Here is a 17,945-nt window from a genome sequence, read left to right as displayed (position 1 = left end):
TTTTCGTAGCTTGTAATTTATCATGAATTTCCGTAGAAACTATGGAGAATCCGTAGTAGCTGGAGTCTATGCATGCCACCCACAGCATCACTATCTTTGACCAGCATGCAAAAACTTCAGCAAGATTTCTGATTTTGGCCGTTATTCCGCAAAAATTCAAATGGGAGACATGAAATTCATACTACAAAACAATGTAGTACTTAACAGGATGGGGAATGTAGCGAAGAATAAAAATGAATAGGATGCATATAGTAGGGAACGAATAGAATAAGACTTCATTGATAGAATGGCGCTGGTACAAGAAACTGTGTTATCAACAGGGAGAAAACAAACCAAGAGCCTTCGTAGGGAAGATGACTTCTCCTAATGGATTGCACTTTCTTACAGGTGTAGATTCCATGAAGACCATTCTTTTAAATTTACATCATTTCCATGTTCCCTCCCTGAATTCAAAGAGTTATCACGTAATATCACCTCTGCATTATCAAGAAATTTGATAATAATTCTGAAGCAGATTAAACCATATTTAGAACTCCACAAGATTTCTAAGACAAAAAATTATCAGGTTAATCTTCGGATTATGGTAACTTGGGGATTTTTTGGCGACCAACCCTGCTACAGGAACCTGCTAGTTTTGTTTTTTTTTTTTTTGGACACCCTTTTGTTTTCACAAAGTAAAGGCATTTTTTTTTTAACTCAACATTTTTTTTCAACAATCTGCTTGCCAAATTAAGCTTATGCTAGAACTTTTATGGAACAAAAGTGCTTAATCATGACAAAGATTAGGTGCGAAATTGTGAGAAAGTGCAGAATCGCCCACTGCTTGCCGTGTTTTTAAGAATCGCACATACACGGTGTCATCCATGTACACGTCGACCTATTTTCACTTAAAAAAAATCCCAGAATTGCACAAAAATGGCATTGCGCACACTGTTGACCATGTGCACTGCTTAAGTCCTTGCTAGTAAGCTTTATCGCCTTACCAAAATGTCGCCAAACTACCTGTTACCATATTCCAAAGATAAGCCAATTATCATTTAAACTGCATCACCCTCAACAATACTGATTCTTTATTCCCAACAAAAAAAGGGTATTTCACAGGCTACGATAAAATAATACTAAAATAGGTTGCAAAATAATTTCTTCTGTGATAACTGCAGTATACACATCATATGCAGTATATTATTAAGCTTACATCCATTTCAATAAATTTTCAGATCAATTTGAGTCAAAAACGTAATTTGGATCTTTTATTTCTACACACATACACACACACACACATATATATATATATTTAATTCATCATCCTTTACACTTTCCCACAACTACAGTAATTTAAATCAATTCATCTAAATGAGGAGTGTTATGCAAACGGCCAATAGCTGCCATAGCTGGTTTTGTTTTCATCACTTTCCCAGCAATCTGAAAAATAAAACAGAATATTAAACATCTGCTGACACCAAACGAATATACATCCCAAATATATATATATAAGATCAAAATAAATAAATTAATCAAAATCCTAGCTTTAATTTGCAGTGGTTCATTAAATCTGTATTTTAATTAGGTTATTTCAGCTTTCCAAAAGAGCAGCTGCTTACCTTTCTAAATTGTATCATTTCAAAATTAATCCATGTCATATATACAATTAAGGAATTCTTACAGCTAATGATGCAGATATTTGCATAACACTTCCACCAGTAATAATTTTGAGAGTCAAAACTTAAAACTAAATCATCTTGCACCAAATGTTCTTGCACAAGCTCTCTTCCTGACTTCTCTGCTATCAACTTGCTTGCTCTCAGCTGCTGCACTTTCTTCACTCAATTGGAATTGTTACAAATAAGTTGAAAAGACACAAGTGTGACCAAAAATGGTTACACACACTGTGCCCATGCCATTATGTTATTAAAGAATATGCAACTCAAGGATAAAAATATAAAATTGACCACTACCAACTGCAACTAACATGCCAACAGCCTTCAAAATTACTACAGTAATTTTTATATGCGAGATAAAAACTCTAATTCAAAATTAATCTATGTAATTCTTGCTTAACACCTAAGCCAATAACAGTTTCAAATCCAGAATCAAAATTTAAAATTAGCCACTGGAGATAAATCTGACCTAAAACTAAATCATTGTGAACCAGTCTTTCATCTCAGACACATCATATTCATTCTCCGCTTCCTTCTCTAGCCAGATTGCTGTCATTGCTTTACTCGCATACTGCAAGAACTTACACACGTAAAATTTGCCAAAGAACAAGAAGTGCTTTGTGCCAAGTTAGCTGAGTCTCCATCAGAAATGTTTTATCAAGAATATGTGTTCCAATCACCCATGATTGCAGCCCTTCTAAATGAATCAACTGACATTGTTCCAAGCATCTACTTATTTAATTCATTTACATATTCCTACATATATGTAACAAAAAAAATTAGAAATACTGATGGAGGAACACCAAGATGTAGAAATGCAGAAATACTGATGGCACAGCACTTAGATCCATGTTGAACAGAAAGAATTCTGATTGCACAGAATGCTAAAATGTTGAATCCATAATAACTAGAAAATCTGGCACCTGAGTAAGATTAAATATTCATTTTTATTAAAATTGACATTTGCATCCATAATATACCTGGCAGTTTAATCATGCCTATTTACAGAATATTTATATTTTTTATATCGTAGCGATAGGAAGGGAGCACAGCAAAATAGCATCTTTATAGGAAGAGAGACAGAAGATAAGTGTGTAATTATCCAATATGGAAGCTCACCAAAACAAAGGTTTTTGTTTAGGAGAGAAAGGTCTCAGTTCTAAAAATTTTAGAAGAAAGCATTAGCGAAACAAGGGAAATAAAATTTTGATCTAAATTTTTTAAAATAACAAAATCTGGTAGATATAATTCTTAACAGTAAATGTGCTTGGAAAACTCGACTGAAATTTTGAAAGTCTGCAGGTTCATTTTTCTGTGAAAATACTGCAATGTCACAAATTTTTCCAGAAATATAACTAGAAAAGCTCACAGTTCTGAAAAATCTTCTCTTAAACATCATAATGTTCTGCAGTTCCTAGGCTGAAAGTCTTCAGTAAAATTGTTGTCCTCAATGTAAAAACTAAATTTTCTTTGATATATTTGAAATTGGTGTTAAAATTTAATTATTTAACATTTATAAAACAATCCATATTTTCTTAACTGTAAAGCAGTGTAAAATGTACTTCATAAATTAGTAAAAAAAAACTAAAAAATATAATATAATAATAGAACAACTCCCTTTGACGCGCAGTGGTCGCGCCCTGAAACCACCATTTTCTGAATTTTTTTTTCTCCTCTTTTTTCCGAAATTTTTGCGTGAAAATGAATTGGTTACTGATCTTTTACATCTAAATAACACAAAATGACTGTAGAATCATATATGTTTTAGATATTAATACTTCAGATCGGATGCCTTTTAAAATTCGTTTTTGACGAGACAAAATAACTTCCTTTTATTAATATAAACAACTTTAAATTTCAAAAGTTAGTCATCGCACATCATGATTTCTATCATAAACAATAAAAAATTACAGTAATTAAACTGCATATGTAAAAAAACCCTCTATATGTATGGCATTTGCTATGTGGTTTCAGTGCATGACCCCACTGCACCACTAGAGTATTGTGTCACAATGCTTACAATCCTCTGGAGGCTCGTTGGTCGCGCCTTGAAACCACTGGGGTTTGCTTCTCAATGGCGTTTGCTTGCTTTTCAAATAGGAATATTTATTTTTACCCGGATATAGATAAAGGGCTTTGAAACCACAGAGTTATTTTATTACTAAACAAAGATGCACCTGCCTAGTAAAAAGGTCTTTCTTTTCCAAATACTTTTCCATGACATCAACACATTTGTTCCCCAAGCTTGTATTGTGATTTTATAAATTATTTCCTGTGGTTTAAATTTAATGAAATATACTTTGCTATAATTAAAAATAGAAATTGCGTAGAAGAATTATTTAAATTAAAAATATTTTCTGAATATTTTGGGACGAAATACGAATAAAATAAGTATGAATGGGAAACGAATGATCCGTACAAAACTAAAAAGACCAAGCCCCCCCCCATTAACATAAAAAAACCACAAATTTCATGTGCCAGATGAAAAGAAACTAAATAACGCATATACCAGTGAAATTTAAATCCAGGCCATTTTTGTAGCACAAGGAAGAAACCTCATAGAACAAGATGTATGTGTGAAACGTGCAATGTGGGTCTATGATGTACCAAAGAGACAAAACATGCTTTGAACAGTGTACACACACACACAAAAAAAGTTTTCTTTAATCCTTATTTTATTGAGTTTTTAATCCATTTATCCAAATGTCCTTATTATGTAGGTACTCATATTTTCACTGCTATAGAAAAATTACATAAATGTTTATTTTTTAATTTTTTCTGACGATTTACTTTGTAAAATAATGTAAAAAATTATATATAATGCGATTCTTACATACATTTTTTTTAAATCCGTAAATTTCGTCATTTATTGGAAACGCGTGCGGAAAATGGTAAGTCTTTTTTCCCTACTACATCAGTAAGTTTCAAAGTTCTAGATGTGCGGTGGTTTCACAGTGCGACCACCACCCACAGAACAATGGGCAAGAGTAGATTTTTTAATTCATATATTATTTGTCTCTAGGATCATAATATTCAATTTCTAGAGTTTTTAGTTAAAAAAATTATAAAAATAATATCGCGCGCATTAAAGGGTTAAAATGGGCAGGTCCACACAAAGTGAATCAGCGTTAAAACTCGATGATGGCTGAGGGATGCTTAACTATAACAGAACCTAAAAATCTCTGTTCCTTAAAAAAGGTAACTGGCTTTTAGTATTGTATGATTAGCAAAGTTTGCATTTACAACTTATGGCCATAAAAAATCTTCAAATGAGTTAACTGAAGTAAAAAATATACAAAATTAAAATTTAAGATGAATAATTATATGCTCAAGTTAGGTATTTAAATCTTGAAAATAAAATTCTAGATTGCCTTTTCAACAATAACATAGACCATATAATTTTGTGAATAGAAAATACGAAATAAATATATTTCATAATTATATCTGTTTAGGGTTTTCAACTTATCAAATATAAAAGTTTTAAATACATATATTAATTACACTACAAAACCACAGGAAATTTCAAAATAATTTAATTAATTTTTCATTTGAAACGCCAATTGAAATAATAATACTAAAATTATGCTTTCTATTATTATTGACATTTCTAATTTACTTATTTGGTACACAATGGAAGACCATATAGCTTTCTCTTTATACAAACATTTCCATTTCTCAGGCAAATCCACATTAACAAATTAATGTGTGAATTTTCAACAATGGATAAAGGGTCGCTCACAGCAGTTACTTATAAAGGCCTTTGCTCCTTGTTTAAAGGCAACTGGCCTTTTTGAACTGCACTATAACATACCATAACAAAATTTAACCACACTCCATTATATTAAAAAAAATAATTATAAATGATAAAAATAAAAGTGAGAGCCTTTAGTGTTTATCTGAACATATTACCAACCATAAATTTTAAAGTTAGTTAACATAATTTTATACCAATTATAATTATTCAGTTTTTTGACCAGAACATTTAATATTTGGTACAGTAATACTAAACAATGCTATTTGTTTATCATATTCTGTACCATTTTTCCAAAATTATTTCATTCACATAAAATTTTATCAACAGTTCAGAACTTTCAATATAAATTCAAAAATATAATTATTTATCTTAATATCTTTCCCTAAAAATAGTTTAAATATCTTAAAATTTGTTACTTAATTTTATTGCACATAACTATGAAAAGTTAAAATCTTTTGACACCATAAAATTTTAATTCTATATTTTTATTGTAACAAACAATACTACAATTTATTTAAATAACCCAACACAGTGATAAAGTTATGTGCTAAAATTTCAGAATAAGACCAATTGATAACAATTTTGTGACTGGGGAAAGCAAAAGTGAATAATTTTTCCAACTCTGACAATTAAAAATTAAAAGCAATGGAATACATTTGACAATTAAAAAGCATTGGAATACATTTGAACATTGGTACTTTTGAAAACACTCTTAAATAATTCAATTATAATCAGACACCAGATTACGTTTGAGCAGCTAGTAATAGGTTGCATTTTTCTCCCTTCCCCTTGACTTCTATTACACAATAGATGACTTGAAGAGATATTTGATTAATTATACAGACACTGCTATGAGGTTGAAAATAAAATTTGTAACTTACTTGTTTTACAACAATTCACACAAAGAATAACACAGTCTTTAGGATTAGAAGTGCCTGAATTAATTTTTCTATTACAGTTCCATCCGAACACAGAAAAATCATCCTACCATCTCAAATGTAATAAAAACAAATTTAGCCTACTGTAATAAGATGATTTGAAGAAAAAGCTGCAATAGATTGGTGGTGGTTCTCTGTGTTATAACAAGGAGAAATTTTGCTGCATAGTTAGAAAGATGACACTCGAAGGAGACTTGAAGACAGACGTGGCTGAATCGAACATAAATTTTTATTGCTGGACACAAATTAATTTTCGAAACATAATCTTCATCACACACAATCATGGGTCTAACAAACAACCGCACAATGTTATATAGAGCATCACATTTTTTTTTAATGGCGTAGTTAGCAGCATGACAAAGCATAGGGAGCAATTTTTCCTTTTACTATGCTCAATGGAATTTAACAAAATGAAATCAATTTGAGAGTGATACTTTAAATACTTTACTTAAAAAAGATCAAATTAACATTTTTTTGTAAAATTATAACTGAATTTAGATGTCTAAGGGTGCTATTTAATAGAGAAATGAAACTGGTTAACTTTTAAACCAGAAATTTTGCTTACATCTGTTAATATATTGTCTGCATTTAATCTAGATACTTTAAACAAGCAAGATTTTCATGGTGTTCCGTTTTCACAAAAAAGCACATAATTGTTGCTTTTGTATGGTTAAATATTTGCTAAAAAATGTACATAAAATCCATAATGATATGCAGCATAACAGGAAATCCATCCTAAAATTGCATGGTTTAATAACCTTCAAATTCTTGAATATTGTTATGAAATGTTCAGATGCAGTAAGACAGCTTCCCCACAAAGCAGGTTTAGGGTTGCCAGAAAATTTCAAGGAAATGCAGGGTTGCCATATTTGGCACAAAATCATCTATTTGGTGACAAAACTGGCGATATACCATAGATGGATGAAGAACAAATTCTTACCAGTTTGGTGCAGAATGTTCTCGACGACATGCCAAAACCTATATAAACCCTGCCTGTAAATGGAATAGAAGTCTAGTGTCGAGATGTATCATCAGTGTACTGCAAGTTGGTGCATCGAGAGTGTGCATCGTTGAGGTTATTGAGTGTATTGGTGACTGCATCATCAGTTGTAGCGTGGAAAGTCTCGAGAGTACATCGAGTTCCGAGAACGACCGAACCAAGTTGGAAGCTGTCTCAGCATGCTTGTCATAGTTTTTCGATGACTGTAAACGTGTTTTGATACTTAAGCAAGTGTTGTCGTCAATCACCCCAAATCACACAAACCCATAAGACAACAATATGTAAAATTCAGAGAACTATGAGGCATGTTTATATACTAAATGCCATATGGGAAAAAAAAAAAAAAAAGCATCATTTTCTCATCAATTTTATTTTTTACATGAAAGCCTGTACCTCAACCTATTATTTATATTATTCCCACCAAAATTACAGCACTTACTGTGTCATACAACATTTTGTATTCCCTTCTTCACAGAAGTCTGTCCTCCAATTTGACACCCACTGCAACATGGTTGTTTTGACTTCATCATCACCGTCGTGGTGAACCAGAATGACCAGAAGCTTGTTCAACTGCAGCAACAGGTGATAGTCACTGGGTGCTAGATCCAGACTGTGCAGAGGGTGATGAACTGTGATTCTGTTTCACTCGTTTGTCAACTTTCTACACCAAATCTTCAGTAATGAAAGAAGTTTTTCATTTATTTCAACAACATGAACATTCTAATGACCATCTTTAACACTCTAACACATTTCTGTACATTACATCGCTCATGTTTTCTCCATACACTTCACTAATATGATGATGAATTTCAGCTGCTTTCACATCTTTAGCACTAAGAAAACGGATCACTGATTGTATTTCACAGTCGGCAGGCTTCTTAGTTGGAGAAGGCATTTTAAATACACAAAAACAAATGTTAACACAGTCGAAAATATCAGTGGCTTGCCAACAGATGTACGTAAATGCTGCACAAACATGGAACAACACAGTGCTGCTATGCCAGAAATTCAAAACAGAATTTATTTTAAAAACATACTTTCCACTAATTTTTTGGGGAAAAAAAAAAACTTTTACCATTTTGAAAATGGATATTGACTTTTTGCAAAAGGCAATACCCATTTTCAAAATGGTACTGCACTAAGAATTCCATAAAACAGATTGACTTAAAAAGCACGAAACATTTGTAATGAAATATCCTTTTCAAGAAAACTTAAAGATTTTTTCGTTTCGCACTATTCTTCTCATGTAGACAATGATCTGTTTTCGCTTAAAAAAAATCAAAGAATTGCATAAATATGGCATTGTGCACAAACCTGGCATTAAAAAAGCTGTTGTCCTCTCCATATATATATAGATCTCTTTTGCTTAAAAAATGTCAGAGAACAGCATAAATTCAGCATCAAGTGCAAACTTAGCACTGCACACTTTTCACCCCCAATCCAGAATTGTATTTGGAGATAATTCCAACTCTCCTTCAACAGAATTTCACTGACATATATTCTTTTGTATAACAATAAATGAAATGATTAACTCTTGTAAATGTGATATGACTATCTTCAAACCAAATGCTGACCTGCAGCACTCTTATCACTTTGTTTGAAATGTTTTACACTGCATTTCCATAAACTTTAATCGTCTAACCCTCTCCCTGATTTGCCTCAGTTACCTCAGGAAGAGAAAACCATAACACAGTGATTCGCACAAGTATACTTGTGTCCTCAAATGCTTAATATATGATCAGCCCAAGTGGTAGAAGTAAATGCCTCCTCCAGTTTTTCGCTGCAAAGCATAATTTCCTTCTCCCCTCAAAGCGGTTGCCAGCAATCAGCACTACAAAAGATAACCACAGGAATTTCTAACTTCAGGGATTTCTATTGAAGAACAAAACTACTGCTCTCTTCTTCAGACACTTATGAAGCTTTAGAAGTTATTAGGGTGTCAACACTACAGGGTTGTGGTTTTTAACACAATAGGCTTCCTATTTCGCAGAGAGGGGAATGCATTGTCAAGCAGGTAAAACGAAGCAGACAACAAAATTTTTCAGACCCGTTTTTATTAAGATTGCTTACTACTGTAAAATGAAATTCATTGCATTAAGCAACCATTATGGAATTAAAAAGCACAACTTCATGGAATATGAATTTTTGCATTCTCTACTTTTGGGCAAGGTGATATATTTCTGAAAAAATGCATTACTTTCTTTTTCAACAGCAGATGAACTATACAGTCCTATTATGATTTGTTATAAGAGAAAAAAATACTGAATGTGAAACAAACACTAATCCGAAAAATGAGCATCAAATCTCTAATAAGGAAAACCACATGTATTAAAACATATTTGTGCATGCATGCCTGCCTGCCTGCCTTAGTTGCCACATAAATACATTTTGATGACTTCATGGTTTTGTTATTATTTTGAAAACACAGTGTACTGCCTCATGAATACTTCTTGGTGGGTGCTGATTATCACACAAAGCCTTATAATTTTTTATATACCTTTTTACAAACATGAAGTGACTTATACATAGAAAAGATTAATAATTTCATTTTTAAATACAATGTGCTTAACAGTTTCATTGAAAATAATGAAGGCAGCAAAACACATATCATACCCTCCAAGTATATTATAAAAAGTCATTAAATATGGGATGCCAGTTTTCTCAGAAAACCAATCATAAAAGTTAAAGGTTAAATATTCACCAATTTTTACATTACATGAAAGATAAATAAAAACAATACCAAATTTTAAAGATTATAATTAATTATTCTTTTAACTTGATTTTTATACAGTATTTTGGTCTGAAGAATAATGTGCTTAATAGCTTCATTGAAAATAACGAAGACAGCAAAACACAAATGATACCCTTCAAGTATATTATAAAAAGTCATTAAATATGGGATGCCCGTTTTCTCAGGAAACCAATCATACAAGTTCAAGATTAAATATTCACTCATTTTAACATTACATGAAAGACAAATAAAAACAATACCATATTTTAAAGATTATAACTAATTATTCTTTTAACTTGAGTTTTATACAGTATTTTGGTCTTTGATCCTCTGTGTTGTTAGTTAAGAGAACATGATCATCAATGACATTCGCTGCACTTTCAAAACTGCTAAGCTGCATTTTTGAGGCATGAGAAATGTAATACAGTCAAAAGTCGTTAATCCGGACTCGTCGGGACTTTGGCGATTCCGGATTACAGATCATCAGTTTAAATCTCGTAAGATGGCATGCAGAAATTCTAAAATTAAAAATATGAAACCGTAATTTATGAAATAAAGAACAATTATGATCTAAAGGGTATCAAAATTTACAAAAAAAAAAAAAAAAAAAAAAGCTTAATATTTGTTTACTTTATTAAACATTTCTTTCAATGTAAGTTGTTTAAGTTGCTTCGTTTTATGTGATAATACTTTCTATTTAATTTTATAAACAGACATAATTTCTTGTTCAGTTACGAAGTTCCGCTGTTCAAGTCCCGTAATCTGTGCCGAGAATACCGACTAACTTGTCAATCGAAATTTTTCCATTTTCACTAACCTCTCTGTCACATTCTTCATGTCTTTATCCATTTTTTGCAGCAATTCCACTTTTTGTTTGATGAACATCGAAACATACTTTTGTTTTGTACGATCCTTTGGGAGCTCCAGAATCGGAAATTCTATTTGACATAATCGAAAGTTCAAGTTAACTTTTATAAAATTGCTCTTACAGTCTGCAAAAAATAATAAGCCAGATCCAATTCGAAGATTAAGGAACAACGCAATCATCAACATTAACTGAAATAGATAATTTTAGATTATACCGTCCGCTATACGTAAAACGCGCACGCGAAAAGGTATTCTGCACTTGCTCACACGCACATGCGCAGTCGTAAAAGGTCTTATGCGCACACGTAAACGCTTATGCGCATGTGTCAATGCGGCGCATGCGCAGAAAGTTTTTAAGCTTTGAGGTCCGGATTATAGATCATTCCGGATTATGGGTGTCCGAAATAATGACTTTTGACTGCATAAATTTTGTCAATTGGCCAACCGGAACAAGAGATACAAAACTGCCCCCCCCTTTTGATATAATGCACATAAGTGATATTATGTCTTTGCAAATATACAGGCATTCTTGGTTAGAACTTGGCCAGCTTAAATTGAAGAACGATATTTTGGGAGGCAAGGAGAACCAAGATGTAACCATTTCATATTAATTTGCATTGTGAAATGAAGAAATGACAGTAGGTTTCATTACAAACCACAATAACCGAAAGATGGCTGTTTCTGTCTGTGTGGTAGTTAAAACAAATGTCAGAAGCAAACACCCATTGACAAAGACTTCTGGGCCCCAGCAAAATGTTTAAAGACTCACTTCACACAAATATTGCTCTACTGCAATTTTCATGCAGAATAGTACTGAATCTTCCCTTGCTCACATACAATCTATCAGCAACCTCATAGATGGTTATTCAAAGATTATCCTTTAGAAAAGAGTCCTTGCAACAATTTTTCAGTGATGATTGTGTTTGACATGTTTCTGGCATGTCAGCTCTACTTATTTGTCTATGATTAAAATCACTGCACTATAAGAAAACTGCATTATGTGACATACAGTTCCATACACATTTTTGGACTGCAAATGTCAGTTCCTATGTCATACTTACTTGCTATATTTCTGTTTCACTCACTCACTCCAATTAACTGCTTTAAATTAGATTTCTCCTTATACACATACCTATCTCATAGAAAAATTTAAAGATTCTACCAAGCAGAATATAATTACTAGAACCGCAGTCCATTTTCATTCAGACCCCCATACATGCTAATATTTCACAACTGCTCAAAATGAAAGAGCTTAAAACGAAGTTATAAATGCAATTGCTGATAACAAATAAAATATTAATGGCTGATATATCCAGGAAAACAGTTGTATTTCAGCCTCAATATAAGTTATTTACAAAAGGTAAATTCAAACTGATTGATTTGGGTGACAATAAATTATGCCACCTGATCTTAGTTCATATGGGCAATGAAAAACAGTAATGTTTTCACAACATGATAGGCTGTTAATTAAAAAGTTTCAAAAATTGGCTAATATGCTGGAAACAAAAAATATCTCATGTTACTGCAACATTATATGCTGTTAACTAAATTTTTTTTAAAAAAAAATGGGAATTTAACAAACGATGAATATTGGTTGATATTCATGTACAGCTTATATAATTTTTGAAAAATTAAAATAGATCAAATGAACAGAGTATACACAGAAAATGAAATACAGTAAGAATCTTATTGGATTATCCTACAATAATTTTTTTTTTAGATTATATGAAGGAAATGATTTAATATAATCTTCATATAATCTAAAAATGATTAGGAGGAGATGACAGATGATTGTGTATCACCTCCTTCACATAACATCTCAGGCCCCTGGTCGATGAATGATGAACTAGTATTGTAGAGATAAGATTTTTAATAATATCTTTTTGGCATGCTTTTAAAGCTTTTATCTCTGTATTTCTTAGTATTTTATTTAATATCAGTAAAAGGTTATATTAAAATTGTAACAGTTAAGTAGCAATACTAAATTGAAAGTGTAATAATAATAATAAAGGAAAATTCAATTCTAAATAATACTATTATTTTATTTGCATATATGAGTCACATTTCTTATTAATCTAATAACTTACTGCTTCTAGAAACGCAGTTGATATGTTCCTGGAATTGCAACAATGCACATACTACCATTCTATACATCAATTTATTTTAGAGTTTGGTACAAATTATTGTAAATTAAAAATAAATTTTATCGAATCCGCTGTGTAGTCCATATGCTTTTATCATCCATTTGACCAATTCAATAATCTGCAGAAGGAAGATTAAGAGCCTACAGACTAAGAATTAGAAATATCCATATATAAAATCATATTAAAAATGTTTCACTGATACTGTGAGAATAACACATTACACGTGACACTAATGCAAGCCATGTTTTTATTTACGAAGTGAACACTGCATTTTTTGACTACACCATATTAACAACGAAAATAAAATCTTACTTCCAGGAAAGAAGTTCTTTTACCTTTTCTCTCCCTTCTGATCAAGAGCATCTTGTACCATCACAACATGCCATTTGGCATACATATTTCATAATAAAACATAGACTCCAACCTTCAGCAAACCTTGTCAGTAGTCAACGCGCGAACGACATTTTTACAACTTTGAAAATGTGCGCGTAGCGTATGTCGTAATTAACCATTCATTAATTTTAAATTAATAATTAATTGTAATCAATTTTATTACATTTAAAATCCATATACATATAAAACTGAATAATTAAAAATATACCTTGTAAATTATATGCACATTTAATTAGAAATTTTCTTTTAACTCCTCAAGCATTCACTAATAAAAAGTACTTCAAATCACTACTAATCATAGAAAAAATCAGAAGCTATAAATCATATCTTTATTCTGGATATGATTTCTACAGGGAAATAAAATTTAAATAACCAAGAATGATACATATAAGTATTAAACAAAATACGCATAATTTATGAATGCAAAGATTTATATGTAGCATGCTTAGCAAGCTTAAGTTCTGATTTTGAGAATGTTTTTTTATAACACAGTTCTTCATTTGCCTGCATATTTATTTTTTCAATCAAAACTGCTTCAAGAGTTTTAAGACCTAAATTTGGTCAAAATTCCGTCTGATTTTTTTTAACAATAGAAAAAATTCTTTCGCAAGCTGCATTTGAATGAGGTATTATTAAGACAGCAAGCATTACAGAAGGCAATATTTTGTATTTAATACACCCATTCATATTTTTTAATTTGGCAATTTCTCCCCATGCTATATCAATACGCAAATCTACAATTTCTTTCAAATCATCTACTTGATACATGGAAAATTCAATTTCTACTTGATTAAGACATTTTTCATCAATAATGGATGGAAAAGTATTCATCAAGTAAAGAACAGATGAAAATGAGACTTCATTTCTCAAGTTGATGTCAGCAACTTCAGCATGTTTTAGAAATGGATCACTCAGTGGAAATTTATCAATTATATATGAACATGCAGTTACAAAAAAAGTTCGCACAGAATTGAAAAATGATTTCACTTCACTTTAATTCAACTTGCCATTTTTTAAATATAGTCTTGTTTCCGCACCAATCACTAAATTTTCATTTTCTTTTTGTTTACTATACTTCTGAAATGGAATAGACATTAGAGTAACATCTTCATCTTCTTTAGAAATTACTGATGGTTTTAGAATCTAATAAATAAATTCATTAAAAGTTCAAAAAGTTCTCTTCTCAATTTATGTATATAAGGAGCTTGTTGTTGCAAATTAATATTTACTGTTATAAACAAAGGCAAAGTATTTTTCAAAAATAACAAGTACAATTTGGTGGTCGGTGACTGTAAAATTTTTTTAATGTTTTGCAATCTCTTTCCTTCATTCTCACTGTTATCTGGTTTATCTCCAAAAAAATTTATCACAGCATCCCACTGTTCCAAAATCCTTGTTATAGATTCTAAAAGAGACAACCATCTTGTACTGCAATATTTCAAAATTTTATGAGATTTTGCATTCTGTCCCAAAATTTGTTGAGCAACTTTGAAGCTATGCTTCCGTTTCGAACTTTTCTCCAAGTAAAAATATATATCTATTATCAACATTTCAATTTCTGAGTCAATTAATTTTTCAGTAGCTTTTTTTGCAGCTATATACAAGAGGTGGCACGGACAACCTCGGGTGATTATACTTGGTTGATGCATTTTGATAAATGATGCTACACCTTTAAACTTTCCAATCATATTACTAGCATTATCTGAAGAAAATGATAAGCAATTTTTCCATTCTAAACCTTTGTTTTTAAAGTTTTCATTTATATAATTAAAAATACCTTCTCCTGTATTATTCGTGCATTTTAAAATAGAAATCAATGAAGTAATTATCACTCCCTTTTCTTTACTGTAGTATGTTATAACCAATGGGTACAGTTTGTTATCATTGTTATCATTACTTCCATCAGTACTTAGAGAAAATGATGTACTGAACACTGATTTTATAATATCAGCAACAGTATTTTCTGCAAGCGTTTTCACAATAGCAGCAGTTTTGGTATGACCGCAGCTAAATTTTTTTGCTATGGCAGAATCCGGAAACATTGCTTTGAAAAGCTCTTTGGAATGATCCGAAACAGAAAGCGGTAGATTATGTTCAATTAAAAAACGAACAAAATAGCATTCGGCTTTTATAGGATCTGTTTCATCATCTTTTATTAAGAAATTTGTTATTTCTTTAGATTTTACGGTGCCAAGTTCTATATGCTTTTGAGAAAACACATGCCGTTTACAGTCATCTTTTCCACCATGAGCAACTGAGAAGTCTTTGTTGCATACACTGCAGTGTGCGTGATTCACAGAAATTTCGGACGCTTTAATGCATGGAAATTCTGAAGAATACGAATCTTTAAACTTCTGCTTTGATAATTTTGGCTTCTTCGTTCGAGGCAGCATTATGATTAAAAATCTTTCACCTGATTCACAGTTCACAAGACACACGCTAAGCTCTCGCCGTAAACTACACAATGCAGCCGAATGCAGCCTAAACACGCATCAGCGAGGAACCTGGGAGACCTACAATTGGGTGGAACTATTGATAAGTCGTTAACGGTTGGAGTTACTGATCTACGATTGGCTAATTCTTCAAAACTAGGAACGCACTCAACACGTGATATATGATAACACAAGTATTCAGCCAATCATCGGATGAATTAGTTGGTTCCGTTTTGCGTACTGGTTCTCCTGCTCTTGTTTCTGTAAAATCCGTAGTTTTTTCCATACTTTTCGTAGCTCGTAGTTTTTCATGAATTTCCGTAGAAACTACGGAGAATCCGTAGTAGTTGGAGTCTATGAATAAAATCTGCTTATTCTGGTCTCCTCTACCTGCTTTAACATCTGCCAGATATATTTTTCTGCAAGTAATTCTGCACACTGCAACTGACCATCACCAGTCCCTTCTCAATGTCTCAAAGATTTAAAAAAAAAAAAAAATTTGCTGTGAAACCTCAAACATTCTTGCAAGCAAGTGAAACAAATTACTGATGTATTTTAATTTTTTAGTTCTGCTATCTAATACATCATATTAAAAAAAGCATTCTTTCCAGAACATCAAAAATCGCAGGGTTTAAGGTTTAAGATATTAACACAGCACATTTGTTAATGAATTTAAATGCTATACAATTTATTTAAACAAAAACATTACTTACTGTTGTAATATCAGATACAGTTAAACTTTCAATGGACTTTTCTATATCCTGAATATCACTGATTCCACCAAACTGAGATGCTTCAAATGCCATTGCAGATATAAGACCTTTGGAAGTTTCTCGTTCTAAATTTAATCTTGCCTTCAATTTGTGCCTAGCATAAGGAAATTATATCACAATTTATTATTTGTCTTAAATGTGCTCCATTCATTATTAAACGATTAACAAATTGGCACAGAAATAACATACTTAGCACTATTCACAGAGGATTCAGAGATACTTTTTGTCACATCTCGCATTTGAGAAACAACAGCCTTCACCAACTGAAATTAATATTTTATTTAAAGATCCTATTGTTAGAATGTGACACTTTCAAATCTTACCATACATAATAAATGCAGAAGAAAAATAGCAATAAATAAATATACTTCATTCACTGGGATGCTTGCAAAATACTATTTTAGAGAAAGTATTTTAGAGAAATTTTTTTTCATCACATTATTCGCCTCTCTGGAAAGGAGATTTTTTTAAAAAATTTTAATAATCCTGATGTGCCAAAATTTCCTAACTAGCATTAAACTCATGGATAACCAACAGCTTTTCTGCACAAGAATAGAAAAGACAATTTTACGACAGTAAAAAAACACATTTGCAATCATCAAGTTTTTAAAATTTGAATCAATAAAAGAACTTTAAGTTTTCAGAACTATGCAATCTGAAATCACTAATCAACAATTGTCCATTATATTAACAGTTTAATATTTTTACAGCTTTAGTATATTAAATTTTACATACAGCTGCAATTTTTTTAATTAGAAGAACTCTGAAAATTCACAAGCAAAATAATATACTGCAACATATAAAACATTATAAAAATGAACATCTAAGATTAAGCTAAAGAAAAGTACAAGAAATACCTCTTTCATATCATCAGAATTTCCTACAATGTAAACACCAAATAAACCAGAATCTGAGTAATTCACATTCAAAGTAGTAACCTGCAGAAGACATTAAAGCACTTTAAAAAATATATTAAAGCATCTTAAAATTTATAAATGTCACAAAATTTTATGGCTTATCAAGTAACACTTCCCTTGATATATAGATTTTCACAGTTCTTTAAAAACATTCATCACTTTCAGTTCAGAGTAAAATATTAGACAAGCCACTACATAAGAACATAATTGCTACACCAGTTGTAAGAACACTCTGCAACCAATTTAAAACATAAACTTTAAACCTAATCACAGAATAAAAATTCAAACTTAAACTAGCATTGGTTTCAAACAATTCATTTAACGAGATCAAATATGGC

At 31.3% G+C, this 17,945-nt stretch overlaps 1 protein-coding gene across 1 annotated transcript in view; it reads right to left on the bottom strand.

Moving 5' to 3' along the window:
• Positions 1 to 1,228: 1,228 nt before the first annotated feature.
• The window catches only part of UQCR-C2 (Ubiquinol-cytochrome c reductase core protein 2), a 119,998-nt gene continuing 103,281 nt past the window's right edge, over positions 1,229 to 17,945 (bottom strand). The window contains exons 11-14 of the mRNA XM_035359231.2: positions 17,548 to 17,628; positions 16,880 to 16,953; positions 16,631 to 16,784; positions 1,229 to 1,422 (exon numbers count right to left, since the gene is read on the bottom strand). Of these exons, the coding sequence (XP_035215122.2) occupies positions 1,336 to 1,422; positions 16,631 to 16,784; positions 16,880 to 16,953; positions 17,548 to 17,628 (396 nt within the window). The 3' untranslated portion in view covers positions 1,229 to 1,335. The remainder of the gene's footprint in view (positions 1,423 to 16,630; positions 16,785 to 16,879; positions 16,954 to 17,547; positions 17,629 to 17,945) is intronic.

This window comes from Stegodyphus dumicola, chromosome X1 (genome assembly GCF_044657685.1).
Source record: "Stegodyphus dumicola isolate Sdum_Otavi_A_Nest chromosome X1, ASM4465768v1".
Lineage (NCBI taxonomy): Eukaryota > Metazoa > Arthropoda > Arachnida > Araneae > Eresidae > Stegodyphus > Stegodyphus dumicola.
The sequence above is the reverse complement of the archived record's forward strand: the minus strand, read 5'-3'. Positions and strand labels throughout refer to the sequence as shown.